The sequence below is a fragment of the Aulonocara stuartgranti genome (assembly GCF_965226115.1).
Source record: "Aulonocara stuartgranti genome assembly, chromosome: 15".
NCBI lineage: Eukaryota > Metazoa > Chordata > Actinopteri > Cichliformes > Cichlidae > Aulonocara > Aulonocara stuartgranti.
In genome coordinates, this window is record NC_138951.1 from 24,078,030 (window position 1) to 24,095,108 (window position 17,079).

General features: G+C 38.7%; 1 protein-coding gene across 1 annotated transcript in view; it reads right to left on the reverse strand.

The window, feature by feature from the left end:
* Positions 1-12,464, reverse strand: part of xrn2 (5'-3' exoribonuclease 2) — a 46,120-nt gene extending 33,656 nt beyond the window's left edge. Inside the window, exons 1-17 of the mRNA XM_082504994.1 lie at positions 12,253-12,464; positions 11,498-11,625; positions 11,137-11,248; positions 10,881-10,992; positions 10,199-10,257; positions 10,002-10,091; positions 9,768-9,840; positions 9,026-9,076; positions 8,705-8,862; positions 8,034-8,108; positions 7,379-7,512; positions 6,165-6,222; positions 5,843-5,950; positions 5,670-5,714; positions 4,965-5,096; positions 4,296-4,340; positions 2,499-2,593 (exon numbers count right to left, since the gene is read on the reverse strand). Coding sequence (XP_082361120.1) covers positions 2,499-2,593; positions 4,296-4,340; positions 4,965-5,096; positions 5,670-5,714; positions 5,843-5,950; positions 6,165-6,222; positions 7,379-7,512; positions 8,034-8,108; positions 8,705-8,862; positions 9,026-9,076; positions 9,768-9,840; positions 10,002-10,091; positions 10,199-10,257; positions 10,881-10,992; positions 11,137-11,248; positions 11,498-11,625; positions 12,253-12,327 — 1,550 coding nt within the window. The 5' untranslated portion in view covers positions 12,328-12,464. The remainder of the gene's footprint in view (positions 1-2,498; positions 2,594-4,295; positions 4,341-4,964; positions 5,097-5,669; positions 5,715-5,842; positions 5,951-6,164; positions 6,223-7,378; positions 7,513-8,033; positions 8,109-8,704; positions 8,863-9,025; positions 9,077-9,767; positions 9,841-10,001; positions 10,092-10,198; positions 10,258-10,880; positions 10,993-11,136; positions 11,249-11,497; positions 11,626-12,252) is intronic.
* Positions 12,465-17,079: the final 4,615 nt, after the last annotated feature.

The window sequence follows — 17,079 nt, forward strand, 5'->3', positions numbered from 1 at the left end:
CAGAACAGTGTCAACTACCACAGCCAGTCAAATTTCATATTTACCAGTGGACTGTCCAAAAGGCCAGGAGATGACCTTTGGAGTAGTTAATTAGGCATCAACACCCACCTTCCCAACACTGACCTTTAAATAAAATCTCATTTGAGGGAATTCTGCCCAATGCAACATTTTGGGGGTTAAAATGTGGATTAATTTGCGCACAGCTCCAGACTTCCACTAACATGCTTTCATTCAACATCAGTAACATCTGTCTGAACCCCACCACCTCCAACAACTTCACAATGTCTAATTTTTTTTAGACTGCCCCCACCTGTACTGATGACCACACAAAAGCTTGATATCTCAGTTAGTAATAAAGATGGGAATATGGGAAATCAACTCCACTGGTACAAATACTGCCAATGGCCAAGAATTGCAAATCCATTGTTGATTATTGGCTGACATGACCAAATCTTTACAGTTTAGGTAAATCTGAACAACATATTCAAATAAATGGCTCATCTATAGGCTGAAAAACCAGCTGGAACAGTTCAACGGCTATGACTTCGCGGTAGATTTGGGGCGGCGATGCCGTTCTGCACACATAATCAGGGTCGTCCGGCATCTGCGCGGCGGCTCCTCGGAGCGGCCTGCGGGAAGCTGCCGACTCCTGAGAGAAAAGCCTCCATGAATACCAATTTAGCCCGATGGATTTAGCAGCTCTGACGAGTGCGTCACAGAGGAATTTACTCGAACGCTCCTGCTTTCCATATTAATCACGTGCAGAGGGGAAGTGGGAGCTGTTCAGCAGAGCAGGGAGTGTGTGTACAAATGTGCGTACTAATATGTGTGTGTGTGCGCGCAGCAGAGATGGCAGAGAGTTAAAGAGCTTGTGGTGCAGCTCGGTGGCATTAATGAGCACGTCTCTCCTCTTCTGTTTGTTAAAGCGACCTTTGCTGACTGAAGTTCATCTGCACAGATTTATTTTTAAGGTGTTTTATTAACTGCATGCACGCGGTTCCCTGGGCATTCAAATTACAGGTTATTTGTGGTTATGAAGGAGCTTCCAGTTATAAACAGCTTCAAGAAAACTCGACAGACAGCAGCCGATTTACAATAATGATGAAATAAATGACTGACCTCATAAACAAATAATTTTGTTTTGCCTATTTTCTGGTCACCGTGTGAGCCCAGCAGAGACGCTAAATGTGCTGAGAAAGGAGCCAATGAGCAGCTTGTCTGACACGCCAGCTTTGTTACTTGCAGAGTATTATTCGGGTCGTGGCGGTTTGTAAAAGCAGGTTTAATTCAAGCATAGCTCTTTGGTGTGGGCACTTTGAGAGTTTGTACCTGAGAAGTCAGTGAAAGTTGTGTTATGAAACCTTGTTTTCACACCAAAATTAATTTATTGTGATTAACTTTACTTATAATTAACTTAAACTAAAAAATGTCTTGCTTACAAAGTTGTATGAGTTATTAAAATGATTAAAATGACATTTCTATGTGCTGTTGGGTTTCTTTAATCATAAAAAAAGAATAAACCCAGTAAGACAGAGAGTCTTGACAGGCCTACAGCTGAAGTTTAAATTATGCCAAGCTTTAAATAAATATCTTTATTAATTCCACTGACAACCACTTTGGCTTTAAAGCCAAACATTCACTGACCTGTGTGCACATTCCTAATTGTAAATAAATACAGGGGGGAAAAAGTGTGTTGAGTCAAAAGAGGGGTGCCCAAATACACCATAAGTGTTCATCACGAATGTTCAGGCTTACTGGAGCTGTATCCTCGGTTCTTTTTAATCTATATGTTGATGACTTATCAAAGAAGCTGAAAGTGGGTGGATGAATAGCAGCTTTTTAATGAACCACATTATGTATGCAGATGATTTTGTGGTCTTTAGTCCTCTTTGCAGTGGTCTCCAGCAGCTCCTTCATATATGCTTTGCTTATGATGTGGAAAATGAGCAGAGCATAAGAGCGCTGTCATGATTAATAGAGCCAAAGAGGAGAAACGGGGGAAAAGATATCCTGAAATTAAACCGTCAGTCTGGAATCTAACTGTCTGCACTAAGATTTAAGACTAAATAAGACTTCGGATCAAATGATGGATGACGAAGATATTTATAGGAAGATAATGTATGCACAAGCTAACATCCTGCTGTAAATGTTTATTGCATATACAGGTAGGATGAAGAAGTCTATCTAGAAGATAGTGTACACCTCTGCATGTTGCATACCTGTGATGAACAAACTACAGGAATATGAGTTTATGGATATAATGAAAACATGAAGTAGTTACAGAAGAGAACAAGATGATATGGTGCACGTGAGAAGTTTGTTTGCTTGAATCGTTTAAAGGGGAACAATTTATTTGTAGGCTTATTAATTCTAAAAATGAAATTAATGCGGGTTAGCAAATATAAGAAATTGGGGGAGATTCTGTATTCACTTTAGATTAAAACACAGTAATCCCACCCTTTGCTGTGAGCCCGCCCACCTAGTTTGTAAGGATTTACCTGACGTTGTCTTCAGGCTCCGGCTCGCTATCGCTGTCATCAGCTTTCCTCTTCACTCCCCTGCTGTCTGCACTGTCACTGGGACCTGCAGACGACTACCGAGGGTGATTAAACCCCAAAAAACACACACACACACACACACACACACACACACAATTAAAACCCTGACTGGACTACTTGAGCATGAGCAGAAGCACTTTCAAACACAACAGGTTAGCGGTCTTTCCTTTCACACAGCAGCAGTGTTGTAGTGTTTGCATTGAGCTTTAACAGTTCTGCCTGTGCAGACGGAAATCTTTAAATTCTCCCCAAAGAAACAGTTTCATTAAACCGGTGTGTCGCTGGAAATAGCAGAATATTTTAAAATTTCCTGAACAAGCTTTATGGTCACTGAGCTGTGCTCCACCGCAGTCAAAACAAAAATAATTCCTGGACCATGTCTGTTTTAGTTACACAGGTCTAAGTTGGTAATATTACTCTTTCATTTGAAGAGAACAGATTCTCAGGTCACTAATGTAATACTTTTAAAAATCTCTTATCCAAGTACTAGTATAGTAGTACATTTGCATCAGTTTTAAAATGTATTATTCGACCAAGAGAAGCAACAAAATCTTTAAAAAGGAGAAGATTGAACTGATCAATATTTCCTGTAGTTCAAATGAAACGTGATTATTGGTTAATCGTTTTAAAAAAGGGTATATAAAAACTGCCTATCTATCTATCTATCTATAGATATCTATCTATATATATATATAGTAAATGCTGAGCATTATAACACCTTTCTGCTCACAATGAGTCGACTATATGCATTCACGTCAGGTAAAGCTGCTCCTGCATATACATGTGTATTGTCTGTGTTTGAAGGACACTGAATCCGCTGCCTTAGCTACAAGCTTTCCTTTTTTTTGCCCCCTTGAAGCCTTTGTACTCTTTTCATTCATGTGCTAATGTATGGTCGCCTATTGACAGCCGATAAAATTTAACGCTGCACGACGGCAGGAAATTTACCAACTTGGGAGACACTTTAGAATACAGACGCTGGCGTTTTGTTCAGTTCTGTTTTTTTTTTTTTTGTTTGTTTTTTTAAACAGGCTGCCATTTTCTCCAAATATAAATGATGGCAGAGAAGAAACGCACAAACTGACTGATAGAGCAGCATTTAAATCAAATTTTTATATTTTGCTGATAGAAGAATCTCTACAGGGGAAAAAAAAAAAAAAAGCCTTTTTCCCAATAACCTAAACAGCAGAATTAAAATCCCCCGAGTCCTTAACTGGGTGTTTTCCAGCCCCTGGAGGTGTAAACAGACACACACTTGAGAAGAAGAGGAGGAGAGAAGATTGTGAAGAGACTAAGAGATTATTCAGGGGATCAAAATGGTGAGGACACAAACTCTCCCGCGTGTCAGTGGTTTGGTTTCCTGTTGGTTATTTATGACTTGACACACTTTAAAACGATGCTGAACACAAAAACCAGCACCCAAAAAAAAAAATTAAAAAAAAATCACAACTCATATTGTGGTCAACTTAGGCACACAACTCTCAGTGTGACCTCCCACTTATATTCCACTTAAGAGGGGCAACCAATCAGAAGAAAGTTGGGCGTGGAGAAGAGCAAAGACGATTGTTTCAAAAGAGGATGAACAGAGGGGGCTCCACTGAGGCTCAGTATAAAGGAAATAATGATTATTTGGAAGCATAAATCCTGCACAGCTCGAGTCCAAGAACAAAAGGCATTGTGCTGAAAACTAACGCAGCGAGTCAATGTTAACACAGTGATATACAACTGCCAACTTACATTGCCTCCATTCTTCATCATGGCCTTCAAGGATTGAGCAGCACTCTGAGGGGAGAAAGGAAAAGGACTCCATGGCTCATTGCAATAAAATGTCAGGTTTCAAACAAAACAGTACAGGATACAATAATCACATGACTTATGGGTCCGTTATTCCTGCAATTCTCGACCTCGCAAATGGTGCCACACAGCAGGAGTGACGTCATATTTACTGGCTGCATTTTTGGTGTTATTTTGGCCTATTGCGCGCCTCTCACTCGTTGTAGCCTTGCACGGGTTGAAGAAACTTCCGTCTTGACTTCTTCTCCTGCTACACGAGCACACATGTGGTGGTTTGGTCTGAGTGGCGACACCCATCACTCAGAGTAATGCAAAGAGTACTCGCGCCCTCAGTGTTGGTATAAATGGCACAGACCTGAGGTCTGATTGTGCCCAACAAAACCAATACTGAGTGTAACGGACCTCTATGAAAAACACAATGCTGGATATGACCACACCAAGTATGGATTGCTGGTCCAGCTCGGTGGTAACTCATATTTCTGAGAAAAATCTCAGAATGACAGATCACGACAACATTACGCAAGAATCAGTAAGAGTTTTGACAAACTGACCATCAGTACTTAAAGATTTTACACAAAACAAAACCAATCTGATAGAAACACCCAGCTTTACCATGTTTGACTGCATCCTCATGTCACAGGCCTGGTGCCGAGCATTCTGGACAGCCTCGGGTCGGTCTCTTCTCCCCAGGGCATGAGGGGCAAACTGACCCGTGGTCAGGTAGGCCGGGCCCTGCTGCTCCGCCTGCAGAAACATGGACAGAATATCTCAACTCAAGCCCATAACTGTAAGAATGCAACTATGAGAACTCAAAAATAAAACAGCATGTGTAGTTTCAAATAGTTTTAGGGAACATCAGGATGAGTGGAAATGCTAAGAGCAGCAGGCTCTCGATGACTGATCAGAAACGTGGCATGCCATAAGTAAAACAGAAACACTGTCACACTTTGACTTCTACTCTAGGCTTTGTTTTTGGGTGAAGTCGAATCACACCGATTAAATCAGCTTCATTTTAATTGCATGCTGTGTTTATAGCTTTATAGTGTCTTTAGTAACCATGAAAATGAGACTGATATAAACTTCTCCATCTGAGTTCAACTCGAACTAGAAAAGTATTTTTAAGTGATATCTGCTGATTAGGCAGAAAATGACACATTAGGTTTTCTGCCCCTTCGGAGGTGACTCTGCATTGAAAATAAAGGCTAAACTTTAGCAGCAGAAACACCTGAAAAGTTTACTTTATGGCACAACAAAGATCCTATATAGTAAATTTAAACTATAAAGCCAAAATATCAGCATCATTTTCATCATACTCACTTTCATTCTTTTTCTTTTCTCTTTGTTTCTTCTCTTAAAGTTTTCCTAAAGAAAGAAGATGACATCGTGAACGATAAAATAGATTCATAAAGAGCAGAAATACTCGAACATTTCCTCGTCTTCATCTCAGGTCTAAAAGACTAAATCTGAGGAGAGAAAGTTGTGAAAATCACCTCATCCTCTTTGCGTTTCTTGAAGATGTTGTCCTCAGCAACGCCCACAGCCTGCATGATCATCTCAACTCGCTCCAGGTTGACGTATCCGTTCTGTGTCAGGTAGCCCTGCAGAAGCACGTATGCACAGGGTGACTCTACACATTAAGTGCAATTGTTCAAAAACAATGATACCTATATCTATATATAACAATGATATCATTTTTCTTCCAGCGTTGGTTAAAACATTTGAAGAAAAAAAAAAAAAAAAAAAACACACCAAACAAATAGAAAAACCCTGGACACTGCTGCCTGCAGAGCTCAGATAAATGTTGACACTCACTCCAGTTTTGTGAACAACATCTTTGTAGATCCTGACCAGTCGATCTATCGCTCCCTCTCTGGGGGAAACAAACAAAACCATGAATCACAGATGCAAACAAACTCCTCAACTTTTATTTCATTAATAGGGATGGAAGACTGAACATACAAATCTCAAATCTTTTTTTATACAACAGAAAAAAACAAACACCTTCTGTATATTGCACAAACAAATAACAGCACAAAAAGCTTGAAAACTATACGAGTATGAAAAACACAATAAAGAAAATAATAATAGCGTTACAGTGGATACAGCACTTAATATAACATTTCTGACAGTTGATTAGCTATGAGATGAACTTGTGGCTTTGTAATTAGAGCCAATAATAAAAAAATAAATACATAAATACTCTCTCCAGGACATTTGTTAAATTTAATTATATTCATTTTAATTGTTTACATTTATATATTTAAATTTATTAAATAATTATTATTAAATGTAATTATTATTACATTTTTATTTATTTCACCAAATCTATTATTTAAATCACTTGATTTTTTATATTTATTTGAAATGTTTTATTTATTTATTTATTAAGTGAAAAAGCATGGATGGATTCTAATAAGCTCAGGAATAAATACATAAAAATCTATTCACCCGAGTAAAGTCTGGGAGGAGACAGAAATGCCTTTTTGGGGTAGAGTCAGAAAGGACAGATTTAAAAAATAAATAAATAAATAAATAGAAAAGCTACCTGCTGTGGCCTTGTCCCATGAATAACAAATGAAAAGTAGTTTTACTCCTCAAACATGTGCATTTTACTTTGTTTTCTTTCATTTTCTTCATTTTGGGGTCTTTTTATATTTATGTGTTTTGTTTCATTTGAGTTTTGTTCATTATGTTTCTTTTTTGGACATTTTTTTGTTGTTGGTGTTTTTTCCCCCATTTTTCTGTGAATTTGTGGCTTATTTGTAACCCAATCATTAAATATTACCCTACTGTTTTCTCTGATTCCCCTTTTTACATCATGGTGAGTAACTGTATGTACATTCTGGGTATTATTAAAGTAAACTTATGACAGCGCTTCATAATAAGTTCTTGAATAACCTTTCACTGCAGACACCCCTGTTACCACTTCCTGAATTGACACCACATTTAAACAGCGTGTTTCAGATTGATAGTCCCTGATGAAAGAACTGTATAAAGCAGTTTTAGGACGATGAACTGATGCTCACCTGATTTCTAAGGACGGAAGATGTGGTAGGAAGTCATTTCCAACAAAGAAACACATAAAGACCCAGTCATCTACACTCCTCTCAAAGTCGAAGGGAAAAGGCAGACTGGCCATGGTCAGCTCTCTGGCCAGGTACTAAAGAAAACATGAGAATTAATGGAGATGATTGAGAAGGTCATTTTATCATTGAAGCAACACTTCGGCTCCTGCTTTCATGTTCAAATGCTGTCCATAACAGATAGAGGCAGAACATTCCTCTGCAGTCTGTCTTTGATTACTTCTGAGAAAAAAAGAAAAGCTGATGATTCAAAGGAAATGTTCAAGGTAAGGCTGAAATCTTACAGCGAAGCTGACCTGAACACTGAACAGAATATATTAAACACATGTAACGAACTCTCAAAACATTATTTCATATTCTTACTCTTCCTCAAAATAGTTTCAGAGGTGCCCGAGGTTAGGAACCATCATTTTAAGCACCACAAAGGCAACCCACTGCGTTTTATTTCTGTAAAACTCATTGAACCCTTCCAGTTGGATTGCACAAATTTGATCGTTCTAGATCGATTTCATGTTTGTGAACAAAAGGTGAGATTTTGACCCTAAAATAAACAACTAAAAAGAAAGAAAGCTGATCGAAGTGAGTTTGAGTGACTGACCTCCCGCAGAACACACAGTCTGATGAATATGAACTCCTGCTCAGCCGACGGCATCGTGTTTGCAAACTCATCATGCTGTAAAACAGACATAGGTTCAGTCCGCTGACAGAGTGTATACTGCGCACTTTAAATGGCAAATGTCAGCAATGGGACATCAAACATCAATTATTTTTCAGCAGTATTTTTTGAGCCAGAATTGACCATATTTAGACAAGAGGTGGAGTCCTAAGTTATTATGTAACACTAGCTGGCTTGGTTAGAAAGCTCCACCTGTAAACTGTGCAGGCGTAACAAAGATACAGAAACATGCTAATTGCATAATAACAGATTGATAAAATGTTAAAACTTCATTCAGCAAAACCAAACCACAAACTTCTAGGTCAGCGCGATAGTACAACTATCAGGTAATTTTCCTAAAATGCTCCAAAAAGCACCACAAACATGGTTGAGAGGTGGTTCCAGTTAAAATTCCTGTAGGACAACAAACATGGCCCATTTAAACAGCTCCTACACTGAAAAAAAATTCACAGCTCATTTTGCAATGTGCACAAACAAATGTTCCAGTCAAAGACTTTCACTCAAATCGTGGATCTTCAAACTACGCTTTAAAGCTTTGTTTTTTCAGACAGCAGTGCTAACAGGGACGTAAACTTCAGAGTCGTGTTCCTCACCTGCCCCTGCTTCTCTCTGGGCATCCCCTGACAGTCCTTGATCTCGTGGCCAGTCTGTCCGCAGAGACCGCAAGGTCGCGGTTTGTTGGGTTTAAACTCCTCTCTGATGATCGTGAAGTTTGGCTCGTGAGTGGCCAGGCCCAGCATGATCAGGTCAGCTGACATGCAACGAAAACACATGGTCAAACTACTTGGTTAAAATATAAATTAGTCATTCAGACAGCAACACAAGATCTCTTGAATATGCTGGGTCAGAGGAGGTAAATGGCTTCTATTAAGAGCACTTATCCTGACTTTAAGAGGGCGGATCTGAAGGCTTACCGTCAGCTCCACACAGGCAGTGATGCGTGTTGGGGTCATGGTTGGGCTGAGCTGCAAGAGTCGACCATAAACATCGAGTCAACAGAAGATCAGACAGAGTGTGTCTGTGTGTGTGTGTGTGGGGGGGGGGGGGGGGGGGGGTGGGTGAAGGCTTGTACTTGATGTTTGGTCATCAAAGGTCACCTATCAAATTTGACTTCAAGATAGAAGAGTCAACCTGATAATCAACAGCACTTTAACTTTGAACTGTGAATCTGTCACTACAGTTCAGAGTACTTCACATCAGAAGCCTCCCATATTTTCGTTTTTTCCATTTACCATTCTGCAGTGCAGCTGCATTCAAGGGGAATTACTGTGCTTTTTTCATTTCTTCTATCACAAACACGGTCTTACATAAAAAATGGCTTCAAGGATTCAAACAATGAGGTCAACATATGTCAAAGCTCAGCTTCAGACTGCTCCAATCTATCCTGCTGCTGACGAGATGAGACATACTTAATATGGTCATCTCAGGCACAAACCTTCAGTTTGGGAGCGACAGCCAATCAGAACAAAGTTGGCTTAAGGACCTAAAACACTGAGGCACTACACCAAGACCCAGTGAAAGACGAAGATTATTTTGAACATTAAGTATTGCAAAGCTTCTTCATTAAAGCCAACCATAAAAATATGGAGGTGAAATAATCATAAAAGGTCCCTTTAATTAAATCATTGGAATTGCTCTGAGTGTTAATGCATGTACCTCTCTGTCTCCTGATGAAGTCCATAATCTTGTGTTCACCTTCACCTGGGACGCTGGCATCAGACAGGAAGACCTGGATAACAGAGAAACTGAAGATTAGTGCCTGAAAATGCAAAATACCAAGAGCTGAAAACTACAAAAAAAGAGGAACGTAAGGATGATTAAACTGAGTCATTTTATTTTATAAAAGAAATAGTTGTGGGCAGGTAACATCTGGCCATAAATTAGACTCACAACAATATTCTTCCATCCTGGATCGTTGGTGAGTCTTTCGGCCACATAATATCGCAGACAGTGTGCCAGGTTGTCCATGAACTCTGTTCCCTGCAGAGAAAAGTCACTGAATCATCCATTCAAGTACAAATCCTGTAACTACGTTGTTACAAGTAAATAAAAGTTAGGCAAGATTTCACTGGATGGAGTAAACTTACTGGGGTGATACAGTTGCTGTCAAACCTTTCTTTAATCTCCTCCGGAGGAAGATAACCTCCTGTAGACGGAAAAAAAAAAAATCTCAATATTATACTGAGAAGAAACTAGAGGGCGGAGTTACCCCCATGTGGCTGCATTCCCTATCCAAGCTGGACAGAGAAAGAATCAGAGGGGAAAAAAAAAAAAAAAATCAGCAGATTTTTTACACTGAGCTGAAATTGATCCAATCGGGTTTAAAAACAAACAAACAAAAAACCAGGATGTTGTTTTTTTTCCAGATGTAATGCTTCAAACTCTTTTTGAGAGTTTCAATCTTCCTCCAAGAGAAAATCACCAGGAATATATTAAATACACATTTGTTTTATAAATGTCCAAAAATATTTTTCAACTGGAGTGTTTAATAAATCATTTCATACTTTAAAAAAAAAAAATCAATCAATTTGCATATGCAAGTTTAATTTTTATCATATTTGGTACATCTGCCATTTTTTTTTGCAATTTATTGTTTAAAAATCAGTTAATTTAGGTTTTTTTGGGAAAAAAATACACACAGATGATGCACAGCCCTCAAAAACTCCATGCATCAAATTTGACGCAGTTAACATTACAGTGTTTTGAATATCACATTAAAATATATTGCCCGTATTTTCAGTCCAGCAGTCAAAGAGGCAAATAAAACACCTTTCTGGATGACCTCCTCTCTCACGCGACTCTTCTCCTCCACCAACTCGACCCCTTCTTTGGAGGCACGAAACCGCCGAGAGCGCTGCTGATTCATTTTGGCACGTGGAGCCTGGGCAGAGTTAACTTTAGTTTACATCAAAGCTACTGTCAGATCGGCGTAACACTGAAAACAAGTTTACTTCACACACAGTAACACTTGTGAATGCTCATCAGTGAAAAAAACTGCACGTTTCTGTTAACGGCAGCAGCTTACCACTCCGTCGATGGCCATGTAGAGAACTCTCCTCGGCCGCACGATGTTAAACAGGCGGTCAATGTACTCGAAGATCGCGACCATCATTTCATCCTCGTTTTTGGGAGCCGGTCTGTGGAGGAAGAGACAAAGTGAAGACTTGGTATGGCTTCATTTATGAACTTTTATATATGTATAAATTTGTATAAATATTTCAAATTTAGAAAAAGACTGTTTCAATGAAATTATTGACTTCCAAATAAATTACACTGGAAACAAAAACCTCACAGGGAGTAGGTTTCTGTTATATCAGAAATGAACTGAGCTGTAAATACAGAAGATCGGTCTTTTATGTCCAGATTAAACTGAGAACGGTTCCTACTTGTCTTCTGGATGCGTGCAGGGGTGAATGATCCCATTCATGTCCAAGTACAAATTGTCAAATTCCACCTCATTGGGGTTTGGCTTCGTTGTATCAACAGGAATACGAACTCCATTACACTCCTTCCCCTGTTAACATGAAAGGAAACAAAAAAATAACCTTTTTTGCATCAGAGCTGCAACTCCGGACAAAAATACATCTTCAGCTGTTGTGAGCTGCACTCACACAGAACCTAGTGACATTTCTACAGACATGTATGTCAGGTTACAGCACAGATTTCAGAAAGCTTTGTGATTACGCAGGATATGTATGCTGTAGACAGTTTTTTACTTTTGTATGCAATGTTTATGGCAAATAGCTCTTGTGAATCATAAAGAAACGAGGAGTGGCTCAAAACATTTGCACAGTACTGTTTAACAGCAGACCAGTAAAGTAATTATAGCTATTGTTAATTTTAACAATACAAAAACAACGAATCCAAACACTTTCTGTGTTTGCTGTCAGGTTAAAGTTCCGCGTGGGTTTCAAACATTCACACAGCAGCAATGTTATTTACAGTGTCACGTGTAAGTAAACAGACTGCACGAGCTTTGATTTATCGTCCCCACTCTCGCCAAAACATTTCGCATTGCCATAGTAACTTCACCCGCTGTGTGCAGCGATTAAAACGCAGTCAAATGCGCGAGAAGAGTGTTAAAAAGCTTCCCGATAATGTTCCTCGGACAGGCTGCTAGCTTTCAAAGCTAACCACTCACCTTTTCCTCCACACAGTGCACAATAATTGATGGATATTTTCGGCTGAGCCAACGGAAAAACGCCGGAACTCCCATCTCCGGTAAACAGTCGTTTCTATTTCAACGGTTAAAATACGAACAAGTAGGCAATGATTAAAACAGCTTAATTAAAACAAGATCTTAACTGTCGATGCGTTGGCTACATGCTGCTGGCCGTAGCCATTGTGTACCTTTTCCGGTTTATGTCGAATATTTCCGGAGCATCCTGAAGTGTCTCGCAACTCCACAGCGACCCCATAGGTCGGAGACGGTACTGCAGGCATCCAACGGTCCTGATAATGGAAACAACTGATCCACCAGGATTGTAAATTAATGAATTAATAAAATAAATATTTATTTCTGGACTATAGTCACCACTTATGTAAGCGGAATATAATGTTGAAAACTGACTGGGATCTATATTTCCTCCTTAATACTTTATTTTTGTTATTAGGGATATTAATAGATGTAGATAGAACTTTATTAATCCCTCGGGTGGGTTCCTCTGGGAAATTCGATTTCCAAAAAAGCACAGCACCGACAGAAGTTACAGAGTTACAGAATATTATATATATATATATATATATAATACACACACACACACACACACATATATATATAAATACAGAGACAATATAAATAAAATATACGAAGGGGATAAATAGAATAAATAGGAATAAAAATAAAAATACAAGTGAATATGCAGGTATTGTTAAATTAACATGAGTATAAATGAGTATAAATCAACTGCTGAACGATCTTTGCTTCCTGAGAAAGTCTCTGAACTTGTCAGCGTTCATATTTTCTTTTTTTTTCTTTTTTTTTTTTTTGCCTGTCCCGTTTGGCTCTTTTGCCATCAGAATTATTGTCTAAAGGCAAAGAAAGATGCCCAACGGATTTACTTTACCAAATTGACCATCCCAGCCTTGCCGTAATGGTCCATTTGATTCACCTTTTATTGTTTATTTTATTTTCACTTACTGAATACGGGACAGACTTGACTGGGGGAAAGAAGGGGAGAAAGAAAGAGGGAAAGAGAAACAGCTGAGAAGAGGGACGGGGCGTTCATATTTTCTAAAGTTGTCTAATGCAGTCAATGAATTAATAATTTACTTTAAAACTTTTTTAGAAAATGACAAATAAACAACACATATTATGAATTTTAATTTTAATATTGTTATAAACATGTACTACAGGGGTATGTGCTCTGTCACTCAGTATTTTTGTTTAAATAAAATATTACATAATAATAATAATAATAATAATAATAATAAGCATCATCATCATCATAATCATCATCATAATAATAATAATCACTTCTATAGTTGAGTTTTCATGTTAAAAGTGGGGACTGAAATGAAAACAGTGCTTTGAAGAAACCACCGAAAGCCAACAGGTGTGTGAGAGGTGTGATCCTCGCAGACTCTCACTCGTGTCCATATTCCCTAATTGCGTTGTGGTTGATCTTACATGATGTTCCTTTAATGGGGACTCTCTGAACAGATGCCCTCTCGCTTCCCAGCTCTGCAGCAGCACATTTAAGGTGAATTAGATTTTTTTCCCTCCCTCCTCTCTTCGCTGGTTCATGCAGCGGGGGAAAGGGGCCATTAGCCTCCCCTCTTCAAGCAAGGCGGGTCTGACATCAACACTGCAGTATTATTACTGCAAAGAGCCGCTGATGGAAAACACTTGGCCTGCTCCGACGAGCCATTTCCATAAACATTTACGCTGGAGCTGCAGGTAATAGGACAGAGGTGTCGTTTTAGTGTTTGTGGAGAGAAATGGAGAAGATAAAGTGAAATCTGATGCAAATGGTAAAAATGGTAAATGGTAAATGGCCTGCATTCGTATAGCGCAAATGGCAGATGTGAAAGCGCACGGAGGTGCAGCTCGGGAGTATGACACAAGAATACATTCCGGCACCTGCACACGATGAGTTGCTGAATTCATGGAAAAAAGGTCGCTCATTCTGGGCTTTGACTGATTTCCATAAAGTTTTTCTGTTGAGATAAAGTGGGAATTTTGGTTTATCAAAACAATCTCACAGCAGAAGTTTTAGTTTAAGCATTTCAGAAGTTAAAAAAACATGTTTCATTCGAAGAGCTGGAAAAAATGGAAACGTGAAGGTTCAGTCTTTATCTCATCTCTCTGTGAGCTGATTGTTCAGGGGGTTCTCTGGATTGGTATTCCACACGCATGCAGGCGACTGAAAGAGGGAGAGCGCCCTCACCTGGTGGATCATTACCATCATCACCAGCCCGGGTTATCTGGATATCACATCTAGACGAAATTCGACTTGATTTAAAAACCTGTATGTGTCCATGGACAGTAAATTTAATCAAGGTGTTTATACTACAGGTTCAGCAGTACCGATTCTATATCCTAATGCATGTTTTTTTTTAAAAAGGGCATATATAATTATTTTTTCCAGTCTTTTCTTTTGGAGCTTCACAGTAGGGTTCAGCTTTACTTTGTCTTATTCCAGCTGTTCTAGAGGAACAGCTGCTGCTAAATCTCAGAGAGTCTGACAGAGGAGGTCTGGGACACGAAAACGTCTGATCCAATCTGGACTAATTTAAACTTTTGAGACACAGGGAGGAGATCCAGGGTGAGCGACCAGGCTGGAGAGATCACATGTTAGGTAGAAAGGTAAAAAGTCCACATATAATTATTTACCTTTGTTCAACATCTTTTTTTTCTTTTCTACATCATATTAAAATAAAAAATTCTACTGTATAACTTATTCTACATCTCCAAATGCAGTCATTAAGAGCTATAAAACTGTACAGTCAAAACAGTTTTATGGATGCCAGTGAAGGAAATTAGCTTATTATAAGCCAAGAGTGCAGTGGGAAAAACTCCACTGAATATTCACAACTGTACTTCCACCTAATCAAAATGGTAAATAAGAGAGTAAACAACAAGGCAGTGGGATATTATGTTATGAACCACTTCTAAAAATCTCAGCTGCAACTAATTTAAGCAACAGAAACGAAGCAAAAACAATCCTGCATCCGTTTTAGTTGTAGCTGTAAATAGCAGGTGTGTTCTGTAACCTGAGGCCAGATGGGCTTTTATGCATTGCTGTCACAGGAAGAGTGTAAGCTAGATTGCAGATGTCCCCTAAACGCGTCACGTGAAGGCACTCATCAAGATACTGTTTTAAAGAGAGGGCAGCTATAAGTATCACTCTGTTTTAATATTCTCCATCCAACTGCTTTGGAAATGCTAGAACCGAGGACAGGATAAACTCGAGCAAAGCCCCACAGATCTCACTATCTGCTGTTTATGAGCAGGAGGAGGTGCAAAAGACAGGCGCTGATGTGATGAACCAGACCGAACCCCTGCACAGAGAACTTGAACTGTTTGCTTCAGGCTGCAGATACTGAACACGAAGAGTAAAATGTGGCAGGACAAAAAACTCCTTTATTTTCTATGCAATAGTGTTTTGTTTTGTTTTTTTTAATCAATTTGTGATAGCTGTGCCTTTTTTAAAAATTTTACTGAGGATTATATCTTATGAGTTTTTTGGATGTGGATTTAATTTTCTGTATTTGTTATGTAATGTTTTTCTTCTTTTTATATTGTTGATGGATTTCATGAGAGCATATCTGCAAATTAAATTTCCCAGTACAGCTATTAAACTGAGTGAACTGAAATGAGTGAAGTTCATCAGTGGGAACAGAAAATGTGTGAAATTAAATAAAACTTTGTGAGAACAAGTTTATGGCAGATTAATGAAAGTTGGAAAAATACCTGTTTGGCAGTTCTCATCTGAGACAGTTTGAGCCTCATTCAGACAAGTGTGTTTCTATTTAATTCAATTTTATTTTATTTGTATAGCACCAAATCACAACAACAGTGAACAAGTTATTGTTATTTGGTGCAGGTTATTGTAAGGTGAACATCATACAGTAATGCAAACAGTTGATCCCCTATGAGTAAGCACTTGGTGACAGTGAGAAGGAAAAACTCCCTTTTAACAGGAAGAAATCCCCAGGAGAACCAGGCTCAGCGAGGGGCCGCGACTGGCTGGGGGTGAGGGGAGAAAGTCAGGTCAAGAGACGCACTTTAACATTTGCAAGGAACGCGAGTACAAATCAAAGAGATGTTTGTGACAGAGACACAAACTTTTAACAAAAAATATGAGAGAAAATCACAGTTGTCGGTTAATTTTGCACAAAAACAGCTGATGATTAAAAGTAAAATGTCCTTCAAAGAGCTACGTCTTACTTCTATAAGCTGAATACATTTCAGAGCCTGTACTTTTGTTTTATTTAGGTAAAGTTGGAACAGTACTTCAGTGCTTCAGAGCTTTTCCAACACAAGTATCTGCAGCTGCACTCGAGTGAAGAATGTGTGTCCTTTTGCCAAACAAACGCATGTTTGTATATGTTTGTGTATGTTTCAATTTCATTCTTTAACTTTTGACTATGACATTACATTATTATAATGCTACATGGTACATATATAAACTGGGCTAGAGGCAGCTAACACGAAAAACTTGAAGGATGAATTCAAACCAACTTCGAGACTAATTTCATTCATATGTTTAGACAAGCCCTATTGATGTATTTGGTGTAAAATACTGTTCTCACCAGAGCTCCCCAGGTCCAGAGCTCCTGTCAGATGTGGTGGTTTAAATTTTTTGCTAAAAAATGAAGTAAATTATCAAAAAGAGGAAAGATAAACTACTGAAATATACCACAAACAGTTTCAAAGAGACAGAAAAAGAAAACACAGGAAGCAAAGCAACTAAAAAGAGATGAATAGAGGAATAAAGATGTAAAATCACTGCAAACAGAGGAT